The sequence below is a fragment of the Lemur catta genome, chromosome 3 (assembly GCF_020740605.2).
Source record: "Lemur catta isolate mLemCat1 chromosome 3, mLemCat1.pri, whole genome shotgun sequence".
NCBI classification, from domain to species: Eukaryota; Metazoa; Chordata; class Mammalia; order Primates; family Lemuridae; genus Lemur; species Lemur catta.
Window position 1 is genome coordinate 109,529,995 of NC_059130.1, and position 26,287 is coordinate 109,556,281.

The 26,287-nt window shown below is 46.0% G+C and overlaps 1 protein-coding gene across 4 annotated transcripts in view; it reads right to left on the bottom strand.

The window, feature by feature from the left end:
• NIPAL3 (NIPA like domain containing 3) overlaps nt 1–26,287 on the bottom strand; it is a 48,288-nt gene that overhangs the window by 2,083 nt on the left and 19,918 nt on the right. For 2 of the 4 annotated variants that reach the window (XR_006733907.1, XM_045545993.1), the window contains exons 5-11: nt 23,608–23,667; nt 19,335–19,480; nt 16,400–16,496; nt 14,018–14,153; nt 12,045–12,133; nt 10,466–10,529; nt 8,023–8,117 (exon numbers count right to left, since the gene is read on the bottom strand). Coding sequence is in view for 3 of the 4 variants with exons in the window: in XM_045545993.1 (XP_045401949.1) it covers nt 8,023–8,117; nt 10,466–10,529; nt 12,045–12,133; nt 14,018–14,153; nt 16,400–16,496; nt 19,335–19,480; nt 23,608–23,667 (687 nt within the window). In the remaining variant the exon portion in view is untranslated. Of the gene's footprint in view, nt 1–356; nt 4,049–8,022; nt 8,118–10,465; nt 10,530–12,044; nt 12,134–14,017; nt 14,154–16,399; nt 16,497–19,334; nt 19,481–23,607; nt 23,668–23,779; nt 24,085–26,287 lie in introns of those variants that run through there. The other 2 variants (XM_045545994.1, XM_045545992.1) reach the window with 2 other exon arrangements.

Genomic DNA, 26,287 nt, shown 5'->3' on the forward strand with positions numbered 1-26,287 from the left:
AATCCGTGTAGCTGCAGAGTCTATGCTTTTAACCACTGCAGGGGAAGGGAAAAAGCTCAATTCAGCCCCAGCTGCAATTATGGGTATCTCTAGATCTGCACTGTTAATACAGCAGCCACTGGCTACGCATGGATATTTAAATCTAAGTTAATCAAACTTCAGTGAAATTAAAAATTCAGTTCCTCGGCCACACTAGCCATATTTAAAGTACTCAACAGCCACACGTGGATGGTGGCTACCGTACCGGGCAAAACTGACACAGACTATTTCCATCATCACAAAGTTCTATTAGACAGCACGTTGTTCTAGATAACTCTAAAAAATATTAGCCAAACATAAGAGACAAACTCAACAGGTACTGCGTGGATTTTTTTTAATTAAATACCACTTCATGATGTTATTTGCACATAGCACATGTTTTTTTTGAAAAATAGGACATGCCACATTAGTCGTGAAGTTAACAAAATATAAGCATCCACATAGAATATATTCTAAGGTGACTTCATTTACACAGCTTCTCAGAGAAACACAGAAGTAACTTTTTTTTTGCCTATCAGCCAGTGTTGGACCAGATTTGGAATTCACAAAGCTGCAGGGCGGGTTCCCCAACGCTACCCTGATGGCCGTCCTGTATCCACACCGGGCCATTAAGCTGGCTGTTTCCACCAGAAAAGCAATGCAGACATCAGTCCTCTCTTCTCTACCCAGCGTTCAACTCCACACTGCAGACACCCTGCATGAACTTGAAGCTTGATGTGATGGCAACTGAAGTTTCAATCCAAGTTTGGTGAGCTTGCTTTAGGCACCTGGCTAGGAAGGAGGTGCAGGTGTGATATTTAATGTTGCTTAGAGCATTCGAGAGAGCTTGGGAATGTCAGAGCCATGAGTAAAAATCAAGAATCAGGGTTGTGAGTGGAAACGTGATGTTCATCTTCTCCATCCCAACAGGCAGTGCTGCTTACTGCCACGAGCAGTCTATTTACACCTAGGGACAAAGACTGGGAGAAGCTAGCTCAGGACAGATTCAGAACCCTGGCGATGAGGGATCCACACCACCTGTTCTTCCCGCTGCTCAAGTGACCTACCCTTGACTTCCACTCAGGAAACCACCCTATAACTTGCTGCTCAGCCCTCTCATGGCTCAGCTATGTGGAATGATGCCACTGCCCTAAAACTGAAGGCAGGGGAGCTGCCCAGGCCCCAGCAGCAGTTCCTGGGTGGTGCTGTCCCCAAGATCTGCAGCAGACCTGAAATTACAGTGCACTTTTATCTACTCATCGCAAGAAAGCTGGCTGGCCCCAGCGTTAAAAGGCCCATAACAACAAAGGGAAGGAGGGGCAGAGTAAGTACGGGGGCACACACGCCAGAATTACTGATCACCTAGGTCTGCCACATCTCAGTAGCCTCCCTGCTCAGCTTTATCCGCTCTGCCCTGAGCCCCAGCCTTAGAAAAATCACTTGGGAAATGGGGAATATCTGAATAGCAGCAAAACCTGATTTTATTTTCCCCTTTGTGTTCTATTGTTGCAAGCTCAGAGCTTGACCTTGAAAGGTAACTTACCACTTCTGATTCTTCCTCTACATTGAACAAGCCTTCCTTTCCAGTGAGTGCTGGTCCTGCCATTCTCTTCCTCATGAACTATCAATGGCTCCCATGCCCTCCAGGATACGCTTTACACTCCTCAGCCAGGCATTCAAGACCCACCCCCACCCCCCCATGATTTGGCCTTCACTGCTCATCTTTCAAGGCCTGTCTCTCACCACCTTCCCCGGTGATCCTTTTTTATTCCAACCTCCACTCCCCATCTCTGTGCCTTTGAAAATGCTGGCTCCTCTGCCTGGGTTGATCACCCTACTTTCTATGCTTTGCTCAGATCTTAGCTAGATTTGCTACCCATCTACGAGTGGAGCCCAAATCACCTCCAGTTCTGAATGGCCCTTTGGGCTCAGGGTCTGACCTTAGCAGGGCAACCATGACTCATTTTCTGTGGCCCAGTATTGCACTTAACCTATAACCTGCCAGAGGTTCCTGGGTATCTGTGTCTCCCCTGCTGGCTTGGAGGGCAAGAACTACATCTTATCTTTGTAGCTTTGGCCCTCCAAGTGCTTAACACATGTAAATGCCTTATAAATATTGTTGAGTTGATACCCATCCTAAGGTGAAAAAAAGGTTACTGTCTGTTGCCTTCTTAGGCGTTAAAGACACAATACAGAAGTGGTCAAGACACAATACAGAAGTGGTTATCACAGGCAACAGATGTCAGAGTTTCTGAAGTCAAGGTACTAAATCAGGATTAAGCACAATCCATAAAGATAAATGAGCTATCAACACTGGTCTATTAACACTGTTGTCTTGCCCGTTGAAGGCTGTCTAGGGAAGCAGTGAGTGCAGTTCTAAGAAGTGTTCACTGGATGAAGAAATGCCACAGATCCTATGGGGATTCTTCAACCTGCCAAAAAGAACCCCAGAGAGGAAACACCCAGTAACTCTAACCTCCTAACACGGGTGCATGGGGCCCTGGGGATTTTAGCAGACCTTTTTTTATTTTCCATTATTAGGCTTTCCAGGTGTGGGACCCTGGATTACTGGCATCAGAATCATCAGTGGTGCCAGTTAAGAATGTAGTTCCATTTAATCAGAGTATCTGCAGTTGGAGTGTGGGAATCTGCACTTTACATAGACTCCTAGGAGGTCCTTATGCTCATGAAGGTGTGCAAACCTTCACCTGCCACTCTCTAAAGTATACATCAGTCTAGGGGAGGACAGTCATGTACAGAAAGAAAGAAATTCAGAAAGAAAGAAAGAGCCCATTTTTGAGAATGCTTGTTTCTCCCAGACACATGTGCCTGGAGATGAAGACCCACACAGCCCCTACTGATTCCAAGGAAACTGACCAATAACTCAAGCCAGGTTGAAACTTTGTAAAGGAGAGTGCGGAGGGGATGTGTGAGAGGCTGTCTCTGAAATGAGGACCCCCAGCCTTCCCAGGCGGCACTGGTACGCAGAGAAAAAAAGAACACGTAACACAGCCAGATGTTCTGTCTGTCCTTTTTCAAGTGGTGCAATCACCTTTTGTAAGATTAAGAGGGATTCTTCTTCCTTTACGGGCTGCTGTAACCTCACCCTTGCTCCTATCCTCCTCAATCTTCCCCTTAAATTCCCTATTCTTTTGGGGGGAAAACCATCGAGTAGTGCTCACAGGCCCAAAACCAAATTCGTTTTCAGAGCAGATCCAATAAAAACACATCAAGCATGTCTTCATTGGAAGGACAGAGACAACTGGAAGGCAGATGTATGTTTCCTGCACAAGAGGGACAGAACGTCCTGCCCAGGGTTGGCCCACTCTGCCACGTGAGGAAGATGCGAATTGTTATCACACATACAGCGTCATGAGTGAGGCGGGCAGAGATCAGGCATGCACCCGAGGTGGAGGAAGACAGATATGGAGGTCTCCAGCCTTTTACTGGATCTGAGAAGTAAGGGGACCCTTTGTCTTGCCTTAGCTCCCGAAGAATGTGGCAACCTTTGGTCACTGACCGAGGGAGCTCAGTTCCCATCCTGTCGATGGTAAGGTGGCTTTCCAAATCCCACTGGGCTAAACCAGGCAGAGGCTGAATTCCATATCTCCCACCTGGAATAGCCTTTCATCCCCTCACCATCATCCCCATCATTTGAAATTTCCAAGACCAAGATAATGCATCCTTTGCCAGAGACAAAGGCTTTCCAAGATCGTTATCCATACAGTTCTCGGTTTTAAAAAAAATGAGATTTGAAAGGCAAGTTTTAGAATTAAGGGTTGAGCCACTGCCAGCCTGGCTTGAACAGTCATAAATCAAGGGAGTGAGTCTCATTCCTTCTTGGTGTGCTCCAGGACTCGGTAGGGCACCCCAGAGGCGCTTCTGGGGCCGTGTTCTTCTTGCATGACTGGCAGGGTGGCAGGGGTGTAGATCTCTGAAATGTTGTCATTGTTTTCCAGGGCCCCGTAGGAAAAAGAAGCTTTGAGGTCGGGCTGGACAGTCATCCCCTTGTCATGCATGTTCTGCATACCTGAAAAGAAACCCATTTTCCCCAAATCATTACATGGTAAGGGAGCCAAGAAGGCTGCATTCTCCCTCTATCCCACCACAGTACTCAGGAGCTAACCGTGTGCACTGTCGACTTCCTGAATGCTTTAGATTTAAAAGAGAACCATCCATAAATATATATTAGAAATATTACAGTTGCTAAGCAACAAGGGATGAATCTTCAGGAAGTATGCACACAGACAGCCACTGTTGAGAGGAACCCTCAGCCGGCCTCCAGTGAGGTGGGAATGCGTGTTTGGGCCCAGGTGGAATGGAACTGGCACTGTGCTTTGAACGTGGTAGATGCCAGCACGTCACTGCTGAATTAAATCAGGATCCGGGCAACTTCATTACACCGGTGAGGAAAGAAGGTAATTTTTGCATCATGGACATCTGAAGGGGACAGAAGCATCATGGTGCCCAGCGGGAGAGTTTTGACCTTGAACATTAACATCCCTGGTCCACATACAGGGTAAGGTGCAATTTTGCTAATAACTTCTAGGCACACTGATGTTGGATCCCTACTTACATTTGACAGCAAAGACTTTAATCTTTAATTTCTTTGCCGTTATCCTGCAATTCCCCCAGTGGGGGCAACTCCTTTTGAGGCCAACTCTTTTCCTGCCAGGGAATTAAAACCTTTCAAATTCTCCTGTCCCCAGGCTGAGTCATAAGAAATTGAATGCAGAGTGTCTTCATGAAACTATGATGATGATAACAGCTGACATCTGACTGCTTAATGTGCCCTGGGCATGGGGCTAAGCACTTTAAATAGTAATAGTAACAACATCTAATGGCTAACGTGTACTGCTTAGTTGGTGGCAGACACTGTTCTAAAGTTTTATCTTATTTGATCCTCAGGATGACTAATAAGGAGAATGAGGCAGTTGGAGGTTTAAGCAACTTGCCTGAGATCACACAGGTAGCAAGTGGCAGTGCCAGCGTTTACACTCAGTGGGTTTAAACTGGGAAGTCCACACTTAACCGAATGCTGTGTGGCCTCCGTATACATCTGCGGTTAATCCCGAAACAATCCTATGACAGAGATGAACTACTATCCTCGCTCTCTAGGTAAGAAAATAGAGATTCAGAGAGGTGAAGTAACTTGCCCAAGGTTACACAGCGAACAAGAGACAGAGGTGGGATCCGACAGCAGAGCCTGTGCTCTCACTTATCCACTCTGCAAACGGCCTGGGAAGACCTGGGCTGTGGAAGGCCTTTGCCTCTGTATTGCACAAGACTTAGCTGCTGGTCCTTTGAAGAACACAGTTTAAGAGTCTGTGGTGTGGATTTGGGGGAGCGGGGAAGCTCAGGGGGCGCCCTTTTCTCAGGAAGAGAACTGGCTTACCAGGCGTGGCTTAGGTTTGGATTTTGCCAATGCCCTCCAGCCAAAGACCATAGGAATATACCTACAGTCTAACAATTTGGGTTTACTGAGTCATTGCAATGCGAGAGATGTGCACCACGAGAACCACGAGGTACCTGAGTCAGAGGGTGTTAGAAAGCACTTATGGGGTTTGGGTTTGGGTTTGGGTTTGGGTTTGGGTTTGGGATGGGTGATTTTGGGGAGGGTTCACGGAAGTGAGGCTTTGCTTTGGATTAGCTGCTGTCAGGAAGCAGGGATAATTCTGTAATTGGGGATCTTAAGAATTCTTATCTATAAGACAAGGAGATCAAGGCTAAAAATGTGACTGGTAAAGTGGCAGTGGTCTCTCATATTATCCAAGGTACGAGGGGGATGGTGGACATTTTTTGTGGCTTAGACAATGTTCATGTTTTATCTATGTTGGGACATGGGAGCAGTGGTCCTGTCTGTGTCCTGATCCTTCACGGTCACAGAGTGGCCTTGTCTGGTGCTGATGTTCTGCGAAATTGTTTACGTCCCGCAGGGGAAGGCCAAGGCCCAGCTGTGAGTGTCAGGCCAGCTCCTGGAGCCCAGGGGTTGTTTTTTCTCTCTCATTTTTAAGAAGTCTTTCAGGTGTTTGAATTACTTAAAGCCTCTGCAAATTGGGAGACATAGAGAATTTTGGAAATTGAATACTTCTTGAATAGCAACTACTGGTCTACTGTGAAGATACCAGTCTAGGTAGACAAAAGACAGGGTCCTGACTCTGACTGACCAGGACAGCCAAGGGGCTAGAAAATCGTCTCTGTTTAAACTGAGACTGCCCAGCAGTTTTATTCTGCATGTCCTACCTGCCACCAAACAAGGGTTTGAAATTTTCCAAATTTTTTAAAGCAAAAGGGAAGTGAAACCAAATATAACCAGGCATCTACCATGTCCCAGGCACCGTGCAAGAGGCCTTTTCACATACAATCCCACTACCCAGAAAGGAGGAATCCCAATTTACAGGTCAGGATGGGAGGCCTTGGGAGGTCACACAGCAGGTAGGTGGCAGAGCTGGGATTTGAATCCAGGTCATCTAAATCCCCAGCCCAGGTTCCACATGGTACAGAACACGTTTACTCTCAAGGTACCGCAGTGGGACAGGGTCTCCTTTCAATATCTGGCTTCCCACTGGTCTAAAGGTACAAAGAGAAAGCTGAGAGCCACACCCCAAAACAGACCACAGAATGTTGATGTCTAAGATTACCTTAGGTTACCTTCTATTTTGCACCAGAAAATACATGTGTATATATGTGTATACAAATATTTATATAGATATATACACATACACGGTTTATAAATGCACAAACACACATATACATACACATACTTGCACACACAGAGTTGACACCTCACCTATCTGGAATTCAGCTATCCAGCGCCCTCATCTATCCGGAACACAGCCGAGAAACAAGGAAGTAAGCAAAAAAGGCATCTGAGCAGCCAGATTAGATGTTTAGAAAGTCCATGCACTAAAGCTCATGCATTTAACTCGGAGGAGAAACCTTAGGTCCCCAACTCAGAGCTCATTCATTTTGATTTTATATGTTAATTTGAACAGGTTGGGTTCAATAAGACTGACATGGAGTTGCTATGCTCAGGCAGGCTGGTAACAGCAAGAATGACAGAAAACAGCTCAATAGCAAGAGATGAGGAAATAATATAAAAGTAGACACATAAACCCTGGGGCCGTTTAATGTAGGAGCACCTCGGTCATCCCTGAGAACACACCTGCATCACAGTGTGACAGCACAAAAACTGCTCTTGGTTAGCAGTACTCTAGGCCATCAATGCATTTATATTTTGTTCACTGAATCGTGTTCATGAAGGATGGGAGATTACATTTTGGAGAGGGTGCTATCTTATATTTTTAAAATAAAAATTAATTTTGAGTTACCATATGAAAGGTAATGGTCGCTGGCAACCTACAGAATTCAGGTCAGCAAATCTAAGTGTGGCTGGTCCAACGTCTTAACTTTTTTATTCTGCATCCGTTGAGGCTAGACAAGCACACTGTAGTTCTCCACAGGCCCCACTACTCCCTACTGCACAATATTTGGCTGATTCACATGTTTATGTTACTTTCAGCCTTAAAGGCACTTGAGTTTGTGCTTCTCAGTATGAACCCTTAGCTCCCTGGGAAATTAGGCTTTCCAGAACAATCCTCTCCCTTGTGGAATCCAGGGAGTGAGGTTTATAGTGTTTGAATTTCATTCATCCCAATTTCCTTCCCCTCTCTGATCATTCCGTTCTGACTGGATGAATGGATTTTTCCATTGGCAGGCATGAAGCCTGGTGCCGCGGGTCACAATTATATCCAGTGTGAGTCAGGATTTCCTTTATGAGGTCCCAAAATAGACATGGGAACTGGCAAGATGTGCCCTAAACCAGCTGAGGAGTCTCAGTCATTGCCTCCTCTATTGCACGAGATTCAAAACACAAACAAAAAAAAAAAAGACGGTGAGAGCACAGTCACACCCAACAGCACAGCAGCTGGTTGTCTTTTTAAACAGGAAGTGGCAGTCATTCTATACGGACAGTCAGTTGGACCCATGGGGTTTTAACATTACCTGGCATGGCATCCATGGAGATATAGGGCTCAAATGGAATGGCCTTCTTCCTGTTACGCGTGATTAGGAAGACGCCCAAGAATGCAATGAGGCACCTGGGGAATGAGATAAGGGAGGAAGAGAAATAAGGCCAGGAGCGAGGTCGGGGAGGGAGGCTTTCAATCCCAGCTGATGAGAAAAGGTAAAAGAAGGTTTGTGGACTGCTGGGCCTGGAGGAGCAGGAGCAGACGCTAGCTGACTAATCACAGCTTGAGCAGCCCCAAGCCCTACACGCGCCATAAAATGTAATCAGAATAAATTAGACTCTCCTGGACACACTCTCATGGTTCTTGGCTTCCGCTCAGCCACTATTCTCAGAACCTTGCCTTGAAAAATGGTATTAAAAATTTTTTAATGGCCTAAATTCAATCAGTACAAAAGTATAGAAAGTGAAAATTGGGCCAGGTGTGGTGGCTCATGCCCATAATCCTAGCACTTTGGGAAGCTGAGGCAGGAGGATCACTTAAGGCCAGGAGTTTGAGACCAGCCTGGGCAACAGAGCAAGACCCCATTTCTAGAAAAAAATAAAAAAAATTAGCTGGGTGTGAGCTGAGGCAGGGGCTCACTTGAGCCCAGGAATTTAAGGTTAAAGTGACCTATGATTGGGCTCACTGCACTCCAGCCTGGGCAACAGAGTGAGACCTGTCTCAAAAAAGAAAAAAAAAACCCATAAAGTAAAAATTAGTAAAAATTGGAAAGTCCCTTTACTCCTTGGTTCTACTCACCCAGGTAGGCATATATTATTTTGGAGTTTTTTCTTTTCCCTATAGCTTATATATAAACAAGCATGCTTTCTCAAAATTGAGGGATAATTTTCATGCAGTAAAAGGCATAGGCCCTAAATACATAGCTGGATGAATTTTAGTTGTGTAATCACCACCCAAGTTAAGATAGAAAATATTGCCATCCCCCCCAGAAAGTTTCCTGTGCCCCTTCCCAATTCATGCCAACCTTCCCCAGAGGTAACCACTACTCTGGCTTCTCTCCCCACAGATTAGATTTGTCTGTTCTTGAATTCATGTAAGTTAAGTCATACAGTATTTACTCTTTTATGTCTGGTTTCTTTTTTTTTTTTTTGAGACAGAGTCTCACTTTGTTGCCCAGGCTAGAGTGAGTGCCGTGGCATCATCCTAGCTCACAGCAACCTCAAACTCCTGGGCTTAAGCGATCCTACTGCCTCAGCCTCCCGAGTAGTTGGGACTATAGGCATGCGCCAGCTAATTTTTTCTATATAAATATTTTTTAGTTGTCCAGATAATTTCTTTCTATTTTTAGTAGAGACGGGGTCTTGCTCAGGCTGGTCTTGAACTCTTGACCTCGAGCGATCCACCCGCCTCGGCCTCCCAGAGGGCTAGGATTATAGGCGTGAGCCACCGCGCCCGGCCTATGTCTGGTTTCTTTCATTTGATAAAACGTTTTTAGAATTCATCTACTTTATTGTATGTATTAGTTCATTATTTTTAATTACTGCGCAGAATCCATTGTTTCAATATACTACAACTTTTTTTCAACCCTGCTGTTGATCGACATTTGGGTTGTTTCCAACGTGGGCATATTATGAATAAAGCTACTGTAAATACTCACATCTGAGTCATTTTGTCAATATATGTACTCACTTCTTTTGGGTGAAAATCTGGAAGTGGAATTGTGGATCATAGAGTAAGCTATGCTTTAAAAAAGTTTGCGACTTTTTTCATTGATGTGTTCTAGACACGGTTCTGTGTCAGCACCTATGGGCTGGCCTCGAGTTTCCAAATGGCAGCGTAGCATGTTATTACCTGAACTTACCATGATTTTCTTTTAACCCATGTTACTGCTGGGCATTTCTGTTGCTTCAAATTATTTGCTTATACAGCTAATTTAAAAATTAATAAATAGCCTCATACATCTGTCTGTGTTTCCCCATTGAAGTAAGTATTCCTCCAAAATAAATGATTAGAAATGGAATGTTGCATCTAAATGTATGCTCGTTTTTTTTTTTTTTTTATTGGTGTTGCCAAATTGTCTTCCCGCATTATAGTATTTATTGCTCAAGTGTAGTAGCGAACTGGCCTCCTCATCCTCCTGCCAACATGGAATACTGTTAGTTTTTGCAAAATGCTGGTACCTCATGTAGCTTCAATATGCATTTCTTAGATATGAGGTGAGGTTGAGAGTCTTTTCATGTATCAAAATGTGATATTTTAGAAATGCCACAGAGATTAAGGCCAAAAAGAGAAGAAAGGGGAAGGAGATAAAGCCCTTTGGGAAGTAAACTGCTCACCTCTGGGGACACAGCTCCAAAGCCCAGTAGCTTCCCTCCCTCTAAAGGATGGAGCAGCTGCAGCAGTAACAGGGAGAGGGAGGCGACCTGCCTGGAATTCTACCTGCCACACCCTGGGGCCAGCCAGCGGACGGAACTCACCCCAGTGCAAACATGCAGATGTGCAGCACGTCCTCCCCGATGAAGTCCAGGTAAAATATTGCGCCTGCAGCGACAAATAATAAAAAACACCCGTGAGCTGTTTTCAAATCGCCCACTTGCCAGTCTGTCTAGGATTTGGCTACGCTCTCTTCCCTGCAGGAAACCAAAATGATCACAGAGTATTATGACTATGCCTGGCAAAATATTAGAAGAAAGGAATAAAAGCCATTTGGGGGAACAGGTTGTCTTCTTTTTTCCCCTCTTGGGCCTCAGTGATCTGCATCTTTTGATTATTTTTAAAACCTTTATTTTGAGACAATATTAGACTCAGAAATAGTCCAGAGTCCCCATGTACCCTTCTTCCAGCTTTCCCCAATCATATCATATAACTGCAGTGCATGATCAAAGCCAGGAAAATGACAAGGAAATACTGCTACTAACTAAAGCGCAGACGGCATTTAGCAGTGTTTGCACACTCCTTTCCCATCTTTCTTAAGATGGATAAACAAGGCTCTGTGCTTATGCTGTTAGAGCTCTCTAACCTCACGTGGCCAGCAGGTGCCAAGCCCTCGGTCCACTCCTGTGGCATGGGAGTGGCATGGGCTGGCCCTGCCCTGAGCCAGCCTCTGTCTGGAGTCATTTCACCTCCACGGCTCTGGTGCTGTCTCCCTGAGCTGCTGATTCCCTTCTGTGAATTCTGTTTCTGACTCCACTATGGTGTTTGCTATTCCTTCTAACCCTGGCTGGCATGCACTCCTCCTGGCCAAGGTTCTTGACCGTGAGGGAGCTTAGCTTCTGGCTGTTCTGGGTCAGTGGGTACCACTCACAGCGCAGGCCCTGGAGGGCTGTGACCCTGCTTGCCCCCACCTCTGTGAACAGGAACTGGGGCCCCGCTTGTCTAAAGTGTTACACAGAGTATGTGGCTTTACAGCCACGCCTTCTTCAAAGATAAGCTCTTGGTTCTTAAGGGACTTTTTACTCTGAAGATTTTAGTCCTCATAAAAAACAAACAAACAACAAACTCTTTGATATGCTTGCAGCCTCTGAAGCTACCTCAGAAAGAAAACAAAAATTTAGGGGTAGACTAGAATAGGAGAACAATAACGATTGCTTTCTGAGCATCTATGGTGTTGCAGATGCTTCTCATGCTACTCATGATCTCTAGAAATTATGCAGAAGAGATGTGTGGTCACTTGGCCAGTGGCCGTTGTGGAGCTGGCAGATGATGGTAAATGTTGTTAAAGAGCACACGGTATGGAGTAGGAGACATTCTGATTGTATATATTGCAATTCTAGGAGGTGAGTGTTATTACTTCCACTTTATAAATGTGGTACTGAGGCTCAGAGAGGTTAAGTGATGTTCCCAGAGCCACACAGCTACTGTGTGTCTGTGTGGGGCTGCAAACCCAGCCTCTCTGGCTCTAAATCCTGCACATTCTCCATGAAACCACATGTAACTCTGACGAGCAGAACAAGAGAGCAGACTCGGCCTACAGACAGTGCAGAGCCCCCTCCCTCCACCCTGGGATAATGCCCTGCTAGGGTAGAAGATAGAGATCTAGCAGTTGGCCACCCTTACCTGCTGTGATAGCGACAGTCGTAGACAGAATGTAGCCCACGCTGGCAATCAGAGAAGAGTCATACATCTGTGAGGCTTGACTTAAAAACCTTCAACACAAAAGCACTCAAGTCAGTGGGCTGTGGGGATGTCGGGAAGGCTAAAGCTTAAGCTGATGGGAGTAGGGTTTGGTTTGAAATACGAGGATGGTGCATGAAGGAATATTCCTTGGGTTTATAAAAATGCCATCCTCATGTTCCAGGGCACCATGTGTCCCTGGTCTGGGGTCCACGCTTGGCTCCCTTCTTCCCCCAGACACAGCTTGAGGTCCATCCCATTTCCCAAGTGGACCATGTCCTTCCTGGTCTCACACCTTTGACCCCATGGTTCTTGTCACCTGAAATGCTCTTCTCCTCGCCCCTGTGTCCTCACCCCATTAAAAAGAGCCATTCCTCGGTCTCTTACACACCCCCTGCCCAAGAAAGTCTTGTAGCACTTTTCATTCTGCCTAGTGTTGTAATTGTTCTTTTAGACAAATTTTCTTAATTTGAAAATAATGTGATCATTGCAATAAATATAGGAAAAAGAGAAAATTTGAGTCATTCCGATTATCTCCATCTATGATAAACAGTATCCCCATTTGGAATATATTCTTTGTCCTTTCTCTGCATAGTATTTTAGTTATCATCGCATGGTTGCTAATATCATACATATTCATCACTCAATTGTAACGGTCTGTTTACTGGCTGCCCGCCCCCCCCATCGCCGGGCGATGAGTGCCTTGCGGGCAATGACTACCCTTATCCTGTCTGTGTACTGGGGCCCTCCGCACTGTGCTGACTGGCGAATGACAAGCTCCCTGGGAGGCCAGCAGGCCAGCTGAGTCATCTTTGTAGCCCCTGGAGTGCTCAGCACAGAGCCCTGCACTGGCAGCGGCTCCCTGGTGAGGACTGGAGCTGTCGTAGTGGGACTAGAAATAATAATAGTAAGGACAATAACCATAGAGGGAGCTCCTGTTTAACCAGACACCGTCCTAGGCACATTCTCCAAAGGGCTTTATGCGACTCTCTTAGGTGGGGACGACTGCTGCTGTCATTTGCAGACGAATAATCTGAGTCTCAGACAAGCTGAGTGGGAGGCAGCAGAGTGGTGAGGGTGTGGCCAGGGGACGGATCTCAGCTCTGCCACTTGCTGGCCTCTTGCCCTCTCTTTGCCTCAGTTCCTCATATGCAAAATGGGGATATCATCAACTGCCTCGAAGGGGTATTTGTAAGGACCAAATGAGTTGGTTCCAGAAAGTGCAGAGGATAGAGCCTCACACTAAGCACCAGTTAGTAGCAGCTACTCCTGTGGTCCCTGGAGCCACGTGGCTGGTGGATCGTGAGCCCAGGCCTGAGTGGGAGCCTCCCACACCACTGAGTCCTGCACGCCCACGTGGGCTTGTCACCTGCAGCGTTCCTGCAGCGCCTCCTTCCTCCCAGGCCCTCTGCTGGGCACCGGACTCACACAGGAACAAGACACAGGCCAAGCCCTCACTGCTCTGCTTAGAGACAGGAAGGAGCTCCTTGCCCTTCTACTTGGGAAGATCTAGGGGAAATAACTTGAGGATAAGAAATGGCAATTTTTATTTTCCTCCCAGTGGACAAGTAGGTGCCTCCTAAGGATGGCAAAGCTTCTGAGGTCCCTGAGATGGACGCCTGCCTTGGAGAAGATGGGAAGAGAGTCTGCCTCTGACCACACATTTCTCACATTCTGAGGAAGAGGGTAAAAAATCACACCCACCCCTGGCTTCCTTGGTCAAGGTCAAGCGGTACAGAGCTCTCCTCCACGTGAAGACTCAGCCAATTAGTAACTCTTCTCTCCATGCTGGATGTCAAACCCTGGTGATCTGAGCTCCTGCCTTCCCTACACCTCCACAAACAAATGTAATCAGGCCCCCAAGATGGAAGGGACCCAAATGGCAAGGCCTAGCAAGAAAAGAATTTGCAACTCACGCGGCTTGGTAGACGGCGGTTGCCACCATGCACACGAACATCACGTAGAAGATGGGGTAGTCGAGCTGCAGGTTCCCTTGAATGGACAAGACAAGCATCCCAGCCACAGCCTTGACTGTCACCACTGTCATGGAGCCTGTGGATGGTGAACAAGGGCGTGTGGGAGCCTCAGGGGAACAGAGGGAGTTAGACCCCGAAAGCCAGTTTGTAGCCCCAGAAGACTTGGTTTGAGAAAGAAGGGAGGGAACACGAGTAGAGCCAAGACAGTGATTTACTCGGTGCAAAGGCATCATTTGTATTGGGTCTTTTGTGTGTCCCCCTCCATGGACTCTCACCACCTGTGCGGATACACCAAAGCAGGTGTTTCCAAATGTCGCTGCTAAACTCTGCCAAGCGTGGGCAGTGAGTCCACTTCTCTGAACCCCAGAGTGCCTAGCTCTGCGCCTCGAACATGCAAGGAGGCCAAAGGGATGTCTGAATGCATAAATGAACTTCTTCTGAGTATCAGCTGTGTGAACAGCTGAGGAGGTGTTTTTTTTTTTTTTTTTTTTTTTAGCATTCAGTCACTCATATTTTTAAAAATATTTCTTTAGACCAGAGTTCTCCAATGTTTTGGTATATACACCGCCATATGTATGCACATACATTTCCAATATGTGTATTTACTTTAACATTATAGTTATGTAACACTGTACTTACATGGTATGTATGCTGTAAAACTTGTACAGGAAATATAATTTAAAAGGTAGAGAAAAAAATTATAGAAGTTGTAATATTGTCTTCCTACACATCCAGTGGGCCCTCGTGCTCACCGCATCATGGAGACCATTGCTTTTCTGAGTGGTGCAGAAATGACTGTCAGATCCCCTGTCAAACAGGAGTTAAGAGAAACCACCCCCAAGAATGACACAAAGGAAGCCCCTGGTCCCAGCGGGACTGCTCTGCTTCCCTGCTCCTCTCTGCCTGTTTACTTAGCTTCGTCCTGCCCACAGCCCGTCGCCCACAGTGGCTTTGGGCCACTGCCCATTAGGCTACGGTTTCCAAACATCAGCAACATTTAAGAGCAGCACTTGTCATTGGGGCGTCCTTGTTAGTTGGAAGGAGATGGGCCAACTGCCTCAGAACCTTCTGTCCTTCCGACTCACAGGGAGAGGACATTTCGGGACTATGATCTTTCCAATCCACTTGGGACATAAAGTCACCAAGGAAGGGAGGACTAATTCATGCTCAATGTGAATGGACCCCAAAAACATTACGCTCAGTGACAGAAGCCAGTCACAAAAGGCCACACAGTAAGATCCCATTCATACAAGAAAGGCAAATCCGGGGAGACAGAAGGTGGATTAGGGGTTGTCTGGGGCTGGGGGGAGGGGACACGGGGAGTGACTGTTAAGGGGCACAGGGTTTCTCTGGAGTGACAAAAATGTCCTAAAATTAGATGATGGTTGCACAACTCTATGAATATACTAAAAAACACTGATTTGTATATTTATTTATTTTTGAACTGTATACTTTAAACAGGTGAACTTTATGGTATGTAAATCATATCTCAATAGAGCTGTCTAAAAAAAAAAAACCAAATTCCTGCAACCCTGTCTCAGTGACAGATACCTGTGTGGTTTATGGCCAGTTGCTGTGGTGGGGCTGGCCACGGGAGGAACAGAAGAGAAATACACATAGCGGGCACTTGTGCGCATCTCCTTTGGATGTTCTCAGTTGTCCCTTTTTAGGGAAGAGGATGGTGTGGCTTACAGAGGGGACCACCAGCCTGAGGCTGCGTAAGGAGGAGCAGCATGGCAGGAGGCTCCACCAGCCCTGACCCCAGCCCGCTCCTCCTCCTCTGTCCGCTTCTCCTTTCTCAGGAAGGACAGGGTTCTCGCAGCTCTGCTTAGTGTACCAAATCAGGTGCAGTTACACCCTTGCCACAACCTGAGTCAGGAGCCTTCTCCCCCATAGCACCTGTCCTTCTAAAAGGAAATTAAAAAAAAAAAAAAGCACCAAATCTAGTTTTGCCTTTGACCACAGAATTCATTCCTGACGTCAGACAGGTTTTCCGTGCTCCCCTTCTGCCTTCTCTGAAATGACCTGTCAGCTCAGCTCACTCTGCCTCCCTCTTCCTTACTGCCCAAACTTTTATCATCTGTGAATGTGGCTACGTGTTTACTGCCATACTCTCCCTTTAGAATGGAGGCTCTCTGAGGACGGGGGTTTGTCTCTGGCCAGCACGGACCCAGCCCCCTGCAGCTACAACGGAGATGGAACCACCTGAGCCGGCCTCCAGAAGCTTCTGTACCGGAGGCTGCAGCTCTGCAAGCAGAACCCACATTTCCTCCTGGTGCTGCTTGGCGGTGGCAAAACTCCATCCCCCAGGCCCCCACTTACCGAGTAACGCCACCAAGAGAAGAATGATGATGATGTTGTTGGCATTCTTCTCCTTGTAGAAGTACAGCAGCAAACAGAACAGGATGATCTCCACAAGCTGTGGGAAGCAGCAGGCGGGAGGTAAGTAGGGGACCACAGGGACAGGCCAGCCTGGGAGACCCTGGTGGACCAGCCTGCAGTTTAGGCTGCTGATCCCGTCAAAGTCACAGGCACTCAGAGTCGAAAGGGAGGTGAAACACCCAGCATTTCCCAAATACTGACAGATATTCAGTGGATGAGGGAAACACTGAGGGAATCTCTCTAATCCCTGCGTAATACTGAGGAGCAATTCCCCATTCACCACAGGCTAAAGCTCTGAGGGTGACATGCCGACCTCATGTCCACGTCTTGGATGGCCAAGATTCATCAGGCCGAGATGGTCTCTTCCCAATCCACTGGCTCCATGGCTATCCCCATTAAAACTGGGGGTCAGTCAAAGAGGGAGATGCTTGTTCACAGCTTTTTGGTCAAGAATCCAAGTACACACTCCCCTTGCCCCCAACCAAGCCTCCGACGTGTGAGGCTTAGCAGAGCAGACCGAGGAAGGCAGTGGAGTCAGGAAGACCTGGGTTTGAAGCTTGATCTGCCTGTAAACTAGCTGTGTGACCTTGGGCAAGTCACTTAACCTCTCTAAACCTTAGTTACCTCCTCTGTGAAACAGGGATGATAATTCTTACTTTACAGGGCCATGATCATAGCTTACATCTAATGAACTCTCATTGTACACCAGATACGAGTCTAAGCATTTTGTCTACACTAGACTCACTAAATCTGCACAATAACTCTATGAAGTAGGTACTACCACAACCCCAAGCTAGTAAACGCCAGGGCAGGATTTGAACCTGGACAGTCCAGCTTCCAAGGCCCTGCATTTCCCCCTAGGCTACACGGTCTGAAGACATGAGGCCCCATGCCTGGTGTTTAGAAGGTGGTTTATCAGCAGAAACTTACTATTTATTAGACATCAGCAAGTCCGAGTTCAAGAAGCTTTCCCCCTTTGTATCAACAACTTGTCCTTTCTAACCCTTAAAAGCCCAGACATTTGGCAATAACTTTCCCAAGAAGGAAAGGCAGCCCTGGCACCCACTGCAACAAAAGCAGAAAACTCTGACAACAGCATAGCCCAGTTTGCCTATCTCAAACTCCTACTGAAGTTTATTTAGTATAAAAACCCATGCAGAAACATTAATGAGTATTTTGAAAATCTAAAAAACTTTCTTCTAATTAGAGACTGTAAAACACAGCTGTTATCATTTCCATGTTTCTTCCTTGTCTTTGTTCCAGTGAACGCGTACTTGTCTAGTTGTCATCACAGTGAATGCACGATTTTGTATTGAGCCGTTTTTAGTTACCATAAACAATCTTCATGTTTTACGAAGTTGTCATAATTATCTTTAATTGCTGCAGAATACTCTACCGAGCAGATGTGGAGTCACTCGTCAACATTCCCAACCACTGTGCACGCATCCCGGGGGCCCAGTGTTTCCGCCACGGTTCCCAGATGGATGGGAGCAGCGCTTGGCGTCATGTCGTGAGGTGGCTGTGCCTATGTGCGTGCCTCCTGACACACCGTGAGTTCCGTGAGCATGTCTCATTTGTTTTTCATATCCACGGTGTCTGGCATATAGCAAACAATAAATATTTATTGAATTTGTTTTGGCCAAATCTCTCTAGCAGGCAGCATTGCCTCACAGTCACAGAAGTAAGAGTCACTCACTGAGCATCTACCATGCTCTGGGTGATGTACGTGCTACCTCTTGGATCTCTCAACACCAGTCCTAAATCCAGTGATTCTTGCCATTTTACAGAGAGAGAGAAACAGAGAAGGAAAGTGACTTGGCCAAGGCCACACAGCATGTGAAGGATTTGAGCCCAGGACTCCCTGAGTGAAAGGCCTGCTCTGGGGCAAAGCTTTGTTTGAAGAGGCGGGACTATGGTTCTGTCCTGTGGACATTTCTCCACGTGCACCAGGAAAACTTTGGGGCTGACTGCCAGCTGAGAGATGACGTAGCCCCAGTCTCAGGGAAATCGATCCTCTGCCTTGCAGGCCACCTGAGGAAAAGGATGTTCTGGGGCCTCTGACTCAATCAGGGCCCAGGCAGCTCGTGCCAGGCGGAAACAGTGAACACACCTGTCGGCAGGTCGTGGGGAAGGAGGGTGGCACCTGAGGTCAGGTGTCCTGGCCTTCAACTGCAGCTCTGTTCATACGGACCCTGAGCAGGTCATTTAACCTCTTGGAACCCCAGTTTTCTCACCCATGAAATGATGACCTCAACTTTATAGAGATGTTGAGAGAATCTGAGATGATATATTTTAATATAAAAATGTGTTTAGCACAGTGCAGGGAACAAGAAAATACCAGCAGCTTCCTAAGATACCTTAGGTGTTTCCCTTGATCAGTTTACTTGCAGACCTAAGATGGGATATAACTGGGGCAGAGGACTGAGCTCTGGCTGGGAGGTTAGAGGCAAAGTTTCTAGCGTCTCCCGGGTTTCTATCAGCTTCTACCAGCTGTGTGATACCGGGAGAAAAAAAAAACAGCATTCTTAAATTATTTAAAATTCTAACTTTTTTTTCCCACACAGTAAAAGTTTTAAATGGTCGCTGTAGAAATTTTGGACAAAACAGAAAGATGAAGAGAAAATAAAAAGTGAGTCATAATTCTGTCTCCCAGAGACAACCACTGATGGAGTTTCTGTTTTTTCATCTAGTCCTTCACAGACACATAGATGTACATATCTATACATACCTCTAAAAAATAAAGTTGGTATCCTACTATATATGATTTTAGACATTACTCAGGACATAAGTAAAATAAACATTTTCTCATGAACTACAAGCACCAGTGCTGGTAACATATGCCACAATTCATGGAAGGACTGAAGGCTTCTCTTACCGTGTACAAGAGGAAAGGCCAGCTCACAAGGTGCCTGGTGACGTTCTCGCCCGTCATCTTCTCGTGACTGTTGGGTGCAAATGTCACCAGCAGGTAGGTACCCACGACAGCCAAACCACAGCCAACAAAGGACAAGACATAGCGCCCTGCAGGGAGGAGAGACTGTCACAGGACTCACCAAACCAGCAGGCCAGGTGCGGTATGCACCCTCCTCAATGAAAGAATAGGCTTCCTGCGCAACATACTATGATCTGTTAACTGTTTGCATTTTGGGTTTTCCTTTACTTTAACACATTGACTGCCGCACTAGAAAAAAATTTTTTTCCTTGGGGCCACGGTGTTTCATTATGAAAAAAGAATAAAACTTTGAAAACAAAATGATCCTTACTAATGTAATGAAAAATCTGTTATCTTTTATTGTTTGCTGAGTTATATGTAACTTGAAAAATAGTTCTTGAGGCTCCCAAGGTGAAGAGACGTGTGAGTTATATATGCTTCACAAGGCCTCGTTCTCAAAACTAGTGTGAGTTAAATACAACTCACATGGCAGTTAATGTGTTGAAAAATAAATTTTCTTCCTTAATGCTATGTTTTTAAAAAAAAAAATTTAACGTTTAAAAAAAGCCTTAATGAAGTATAATATGCATACAAGAAGTTACTTGATGAATTCTCACCCAGGGAACACACTCATGAAACCAGCTCCCAGATCAAGAAAGAAAACATTAGGTCGGGCATGGTGGCTCACATCTGTAATCCCAGCATTTTGGGAGGCTAAGGTGTGAAGATCACTTGAGGCCAGGAGTTTGAGACTGGTCTGGGCAACATAGTGAGACCTCGTCTCTACATAAAATCAAAAAATTTGCTGGGTGTGGTGGCGTATGCCTGTAGTCCCAGCTACTCAGGATGCTGAGACAAGAGGATCGCTTGAACCCAGGAGTTTGAGGTTGCAGTGAGCTATGGTTGTGCTACTGTACTCTACCCTGGGCAACAGAGCGAGACTCTGTCTCAAAAAAAAAAAAAAAAAAGAAAGAAAGAAAAAGAAAAAAGGAAGAGAACATTAGCAGGACCCCAAAATTCCTCACTTGTGTTCCCTTCCAATCACTAGACTTCACCCCCAGGGTAACACTATCTTGACTTCAAACATCATTGATAGTTTCATCTGGTTTTATACCTTATATAAATGGAATCATACAGTTCGATCTCTTATGTCTGTGTTCAGTCAATATTATGTTTGTGAGATTCATCCGTGTTGTGGCGTATAGTGGCCGTTCCTTCATCGTCACTGTGTACAGTGTTCCATCATGTGACCGCAACACAATTTATCCATTCCATTATTGATGGGCATTCAAGGAGTCTCCGGGCTTGGGTTATATGGGTTGCTGTGAACATTCTTGTACATGTCATTTGGGAAACACATGTATAATTTCTACTGGGTATAAAGCAAGGAGTAGGATTCATGGGTCATAGGATATGTGGATGCTCAGTTTGGTAGTTACTGTCAAATGGTTTTCCAAGTGGTTCTAACAATTTACACTCCTACCAGTAGAGTATGAGCATTCTGGTTGCATTCTGTCAACACTTATATTTTGTCTTTTTCATTTAAGCCATGCTAGTATGCATTGTGATTTTAATGTGCATTTTACAGCTAGAATCACTTTATGGGAAAACTAAAAAACCAAATGATACAAAACACTAAAACCAAACCCTCAGAGCCTAACATGTACCTTTTAAAAATTACCTCATTCTTTTCCAACTGGCTATTTAACCTACTTCCAAGGGAACTATCTAAATACTATCAATATTCTACTCCACAGACCTGTCAGAGACTGTTGGTGGTCCAAGAGGCATGCTCCTGGGTGAATGACAAGAGCCTGCTGCCTCTTCCCTGGGCTCCAGCCACTCTCCAACTGAACCCTATGGGGTTAGTGACAAGCCTCTTGAGGTCCAGCTCAGCCCTAGGCAAGCTGAAAAGGGCTGAGAGTTCTGAGCTGCACACATGATGACCACAGGCCTCTGGGTTTTTCTGGGATAGAACTAATTTTACCTATTTCATCCCACTGTCTCCAGAAAACATAATACCATATTAAAGTTCTTTTATTTTTATTCTCAGTACAAGGCCCCATAAATATAAGAGGTGCTCAAAAAATGGTCGTTCAATTATTCAATGAATGAATGAACCATGATTAAACTCAATAGACTAAGTCTGTTGTCTTATGTTTTCTTCAGGCAGGGATGGGTCTTAATCATCTCTATACCTGTGGAGTCCAGCACAGATCTAGCACTGAGTGAATGTTTGCTGAATTTAATGGAACTGTAGCCAAGCTCACTGCACAAAGGCACATGGCTGAAGGGGTGAGAAGGGCTAAAATCCAGCCCATGCTGTGCTCACCAAGGCTACAGATGCCTACAAAGCTACAGATGTCCAGAGGGGCCATCTTTCTCCAGTTCACAATACTGCCTGAACTAGCATGGCTCTTATCCCAGGACTACCCAGAGTGCCCCTGGAAGGGATGCAAATCTCTGTACTCATCTCAGACCCAGCCCAGGGTACCCCCCACCCCGACCCTGCCCCATCATCAGGACTACTGCTAATCAGTCTAAGGCTTTTGGTCCTCTTGGCAGTAGCTCCAAAGCCTCCAGTTCTGCCTTTTCTCAGAGTAAGATTCTTTTTTCTTTTGGCCTCCCGACCCCACCCTGATCTTATTCCATACCAGTGACTCAGAACAGTGGTTCCCAAACCTGGCTGTGTATCCACAACATCCTGGGAGTTTCCTCCCACTGAAATCCTGTTTTAAAATTTTTCAGACACAAAAAAGTTGAAAGAGTTGTACAGTGAGCACCGATGGTCCCATCACCTAGATTCTAAATTGACATTTTATTATACTTGTGTTATCACATATCTATCCATCTCCCCATCCCTCTATCCATTCATTAATCCTTCTTATTTTTTGGGTGCATTTCAAAGCACATTGTGGATATCAGTATAAACTTTACCCTGGCGAGCTTTATAAGAGTGCCAATGCCTGAGCCCCAGCCCAGATCTCAGTATCTCTCAGGACAGAGGCTGGGCCCACCATCATGTCACTCCTCAACTCCTTGGCATGGCTCACAAGGGCCTACATCATCCAGTCCTCTGTGACCCCAACCTCTTTCTTTCTTTACTCACCACCCTCCAGCTACACTGGCCTTACTGACACTGGACACATTAAGTTTACTCCTGCCTCAGGACCTTTGCACCTGCTGCCCCCTCTACGTGGAACACTCTGCCCACATACCTGGGCATGGCAGTCTCCTTAGACTTCTGGGTCTAGGCTCAAAAATCACCTTTTCAGAGAGTCTCACCCTGACTAGTCTAGAAGAGGTGTCCTCACCTCCTCAAGCCCCAGCAAAACATTCTATTTTCCCTGAAACACTCATTGCAACCTAACATTATTTTTTTACTTAGTTGTTCACTTGTTTATTGCATCCCTCCCCCCCCACACACACACACGGCTGTAATCTCCGTGACAGCAGGAGCCCTCTCTGTCCTACTGCTGTGTCCTTGGCACCTACAATACAGCATGGCACTTAGCAGGTGTTTTGGGGGGAACACTTCTCCACTCCACAGATTTCCATGTGGCAGGACCTCCATTCAGGTGGCACTTCTGCCTCTTCCCCCATTGGTCCACATTCCTCAACTTGGCAGAGCTAATCTATCAAAAAAATCTTAAACATGGGAGCTTTGCTCTTTCTTCTTCCTTGTCTGCCCCAAACTATAGGAGGCAATGATTCTGGGCAAGTGTCTCTACTCTGTAAACCCAAGTGGTTCCGTGGGGGACCTGCCCCAGGTCTAACCGGGAGCTGGGGCGTTCTGGGGGAGAGTGAGCAAGGTCACTTGGCCGCACACCCAAGCTGTACATGCAGCCCCGCCTTTGCAAGTGACAAAGCACAGCGTCTGATCTCCTGTGTCTGACTCCTGTTGCTTTAGAACTTGCCAGGGAAAGATGGTGCCTTTCACGGGGCCTCCTAAAATCCCAATAATAGGTGCTTGCCATTGACTGACCAGAATGAACACAAGGCTGTTTTTAAAAGTCTCACAGATGATTCTGATGTGTTGCCACGCTTGGGGTGCACTGATTTAAACACTCGGCTCTGGGAGCCTGATGAGGGTGGAATACAGAACCACAGAGGGGAGCAGGAGGCAGACGATCCCTAAATCGGGGTGAGCTGGTTTCATAATGAACAAAAAGCATAAGTGTAAAATTAAGGACAGGGCTCAAATCACTGAACTTACTCAGAAACTCTTTAGGTTTCCATTTTTCTTTGATGAATATGATTCCTATGATGGAGCTCGCTGAAAAACAAAGCACAGGGAAAAGAGAATGAGGCTGCTGTCCGTTACGGGGCGTCCCTTTGCCCGGGCTCTCTGGGCTGCCTCATCTGCGCGGGAGCTTGGTACTCCCCACCTTCTCACTCATGCTCCCAAGAGCTCCGCCCCTCGGATTCCTCTGCTCTTCCATCCAGGAAAGGGAGGCTCCTCTCTGAGCACCGCACGTTGAGTACTTGCTGTGCGACAGGAGATCTGCACAAGTGATTTCTGGCACATTCACCCTTGGAGGTGGGTACTATCATTATTCCTATCTGACAAACGGGGACAGCGAAGCTGGAAGAGGTGAAGGACTTCCTTAAGATCATGCATCTGGTAGCGGAAGGCAAGTCTGAACCCAAGACTGCTGGAGGCCAGGGCTCTTGCTCCTTCCACTGCAACGCCTACCTGCGACATTTCCCCTGGTTTTTTTTTTTTTTTTTTGAGACACAGTCTCGCTGTGTTGCCCGGGCTAGAGTGAGTGCTGTGGCGTCAGCCTAGCTCACAGCAACCTCAAACTCCTGGGCTTAAGCGATCCTCCTGCCTCAGCCTCCCGAGTAGCTGGGACTACAGGCATGTGCCACCATGCCTGGCTAATTTTTTCTATATATATTTTTAGTTGCCCAGATAATTTTTTTTTTAAATTTCTATTTTTAGTAGAGATGGGGTCTCGCTCAGGCTGGTCTCAAACTCCTGACTTCGAGCGATCCACCCGCCTTGGCCTCCCAGAGGGCTAGGATTACAGGCGTGAGCCACCGTGCCCGGCCTTCCCCTGGTTCTTTTCTCTCCCTGATTCTTCCACGTTCACAGATATGCTCAAATGCCCTTGTGACTGCCCTAAAGGATAGGGTTGGCAGTCACTGTGAACAGACCTGGGTCACTATCCCAGTGCTGCCTCTTCCGGCTGCATGTCCTTAGGTCAGTCACTTCAGCTGAGTCTCAGTTCTCTGGTCTATGAAATAGTGTGTTGGATCCAGTTGGCACCAGCTTGCTGATTGTTAAATATTCAGGAAATCATTGGTAGCTTGAAATTATTCAGTGGGAATAAATAACGTGTAGATCATGTAAATTGGTAAACACCATAAATCAGGTCTTCCTGCCCCTCTTTCCCACTTTTCCATCCCTTCTCTCCATCCCTCTCCTCCACCTCCTCTTCTTTTTCTTCTCCTTTGTGTGTTTCTCTCTGAGAGTCAGTTTACCAGCACACCACTGAAAATAACTACTTCTCTCAGTTATAGGGGCAATTAAATAATATATGTAAGTCATTTGGCATGCAGTAAATGCTCAATACCTAAGTTATTATTATTAAAGTAGCTGGCACGGTGATAGACAAGTCATAGGTATCCAATAAATGGTATTATTACTTTTAATATTATTTTTCACTGGGTGACTTCAGAAACTCTACAACCCCTTGATTTCTAGTGGCTGATATCTGAAGTCTCATCATTATAATTCAGCCTCTTATTTTTAAGAATTTGAGGCCAGGCGCGGTGGCTTACGCCTGTAATCCTAGCACTCTAGGAGGCTGAGGCGGGTGGATCACTCGAGGTCAGGAGTTCGAGACCAGCCTGCGCAAGAGCGAGACCCCGTTTCTACTAAAAAAAAATAGAAAGAAATTATCTGGTCTGGCCAACTAAAATATATATAGAAAAAATTAGCCGGGCATGGTGGCGCATGCCTGTAGTCCCAGCTACTCAGGAGGCTGAGGCAGTAGGATTGCTTAAGCCCAGGAGTTTGAGGTTGCTGTGAGCTAGGCTGATGCCACGGCACTCACTCTAGCCTGGGCAACAAAGTGACACTCTGTCGCAAAAAAAAAAAAAAAAAAAAAGAATTTGGTTATTTGATTCTTATAAAAATTCAAAGACTAATATTTAAATCACTAATCATCCAGATACTTATTCCTTGGTGAATAAAGGTTCTGGGAATCCTTTGGTGATGCCAGCAAGGGGCAGAGCAGAGAGATGAGAGTATAAATCTAATTACCTGTAAGGGCTGGGCAGTAACATAAACGTAGAAGATGAGCCAGAAGCAAGACAACAGGGAAAGGTTCAGACTATGGCAAACGACTAGCCTCAACTGAGGACATTCTAATTGCATTTAAAAAAAAAATACAGTGTGGGAGAAAACACACCTTGTCTGAGGACTTCATTTACCTTGTAGGCTACGAGTTTACCAACCCTGGTTAGGAAAAAAGTAGGTCTTATGACAGGATCAGGGAAAGCAAATAGGCGTCTGCTCCTTTGTCAACTCCTGGTGATTGGCAGTGACTGCCTAAAGTGCTGAGAACCTGAGGCCCCGTCTAGGCTGGCTAGGAAGGAATGCCATGATTGATTAATGATGTCTGCCTTGAGCACTGGAGGGAGTGGTTACCATGCACAAGCCATCCCTGATACAGAAGAAGCCTTAACTCCAGTTGGAATAAGACCTGAAATATGACTTTCTCCATTAAGAGCGTCTCAATAGAGCAGTGCTTGCCAGCAAAATGGAAGGAAGCATTTCAAAGCAAGTTCCTTGTCCTAGCTCCTAGGTACAAAAAGCTATTGTTCACTAATCTACTAACAACTTTTCTTTTTTTTCTTTTTTTTTGAGACAAAGTCTCACTTTGTTG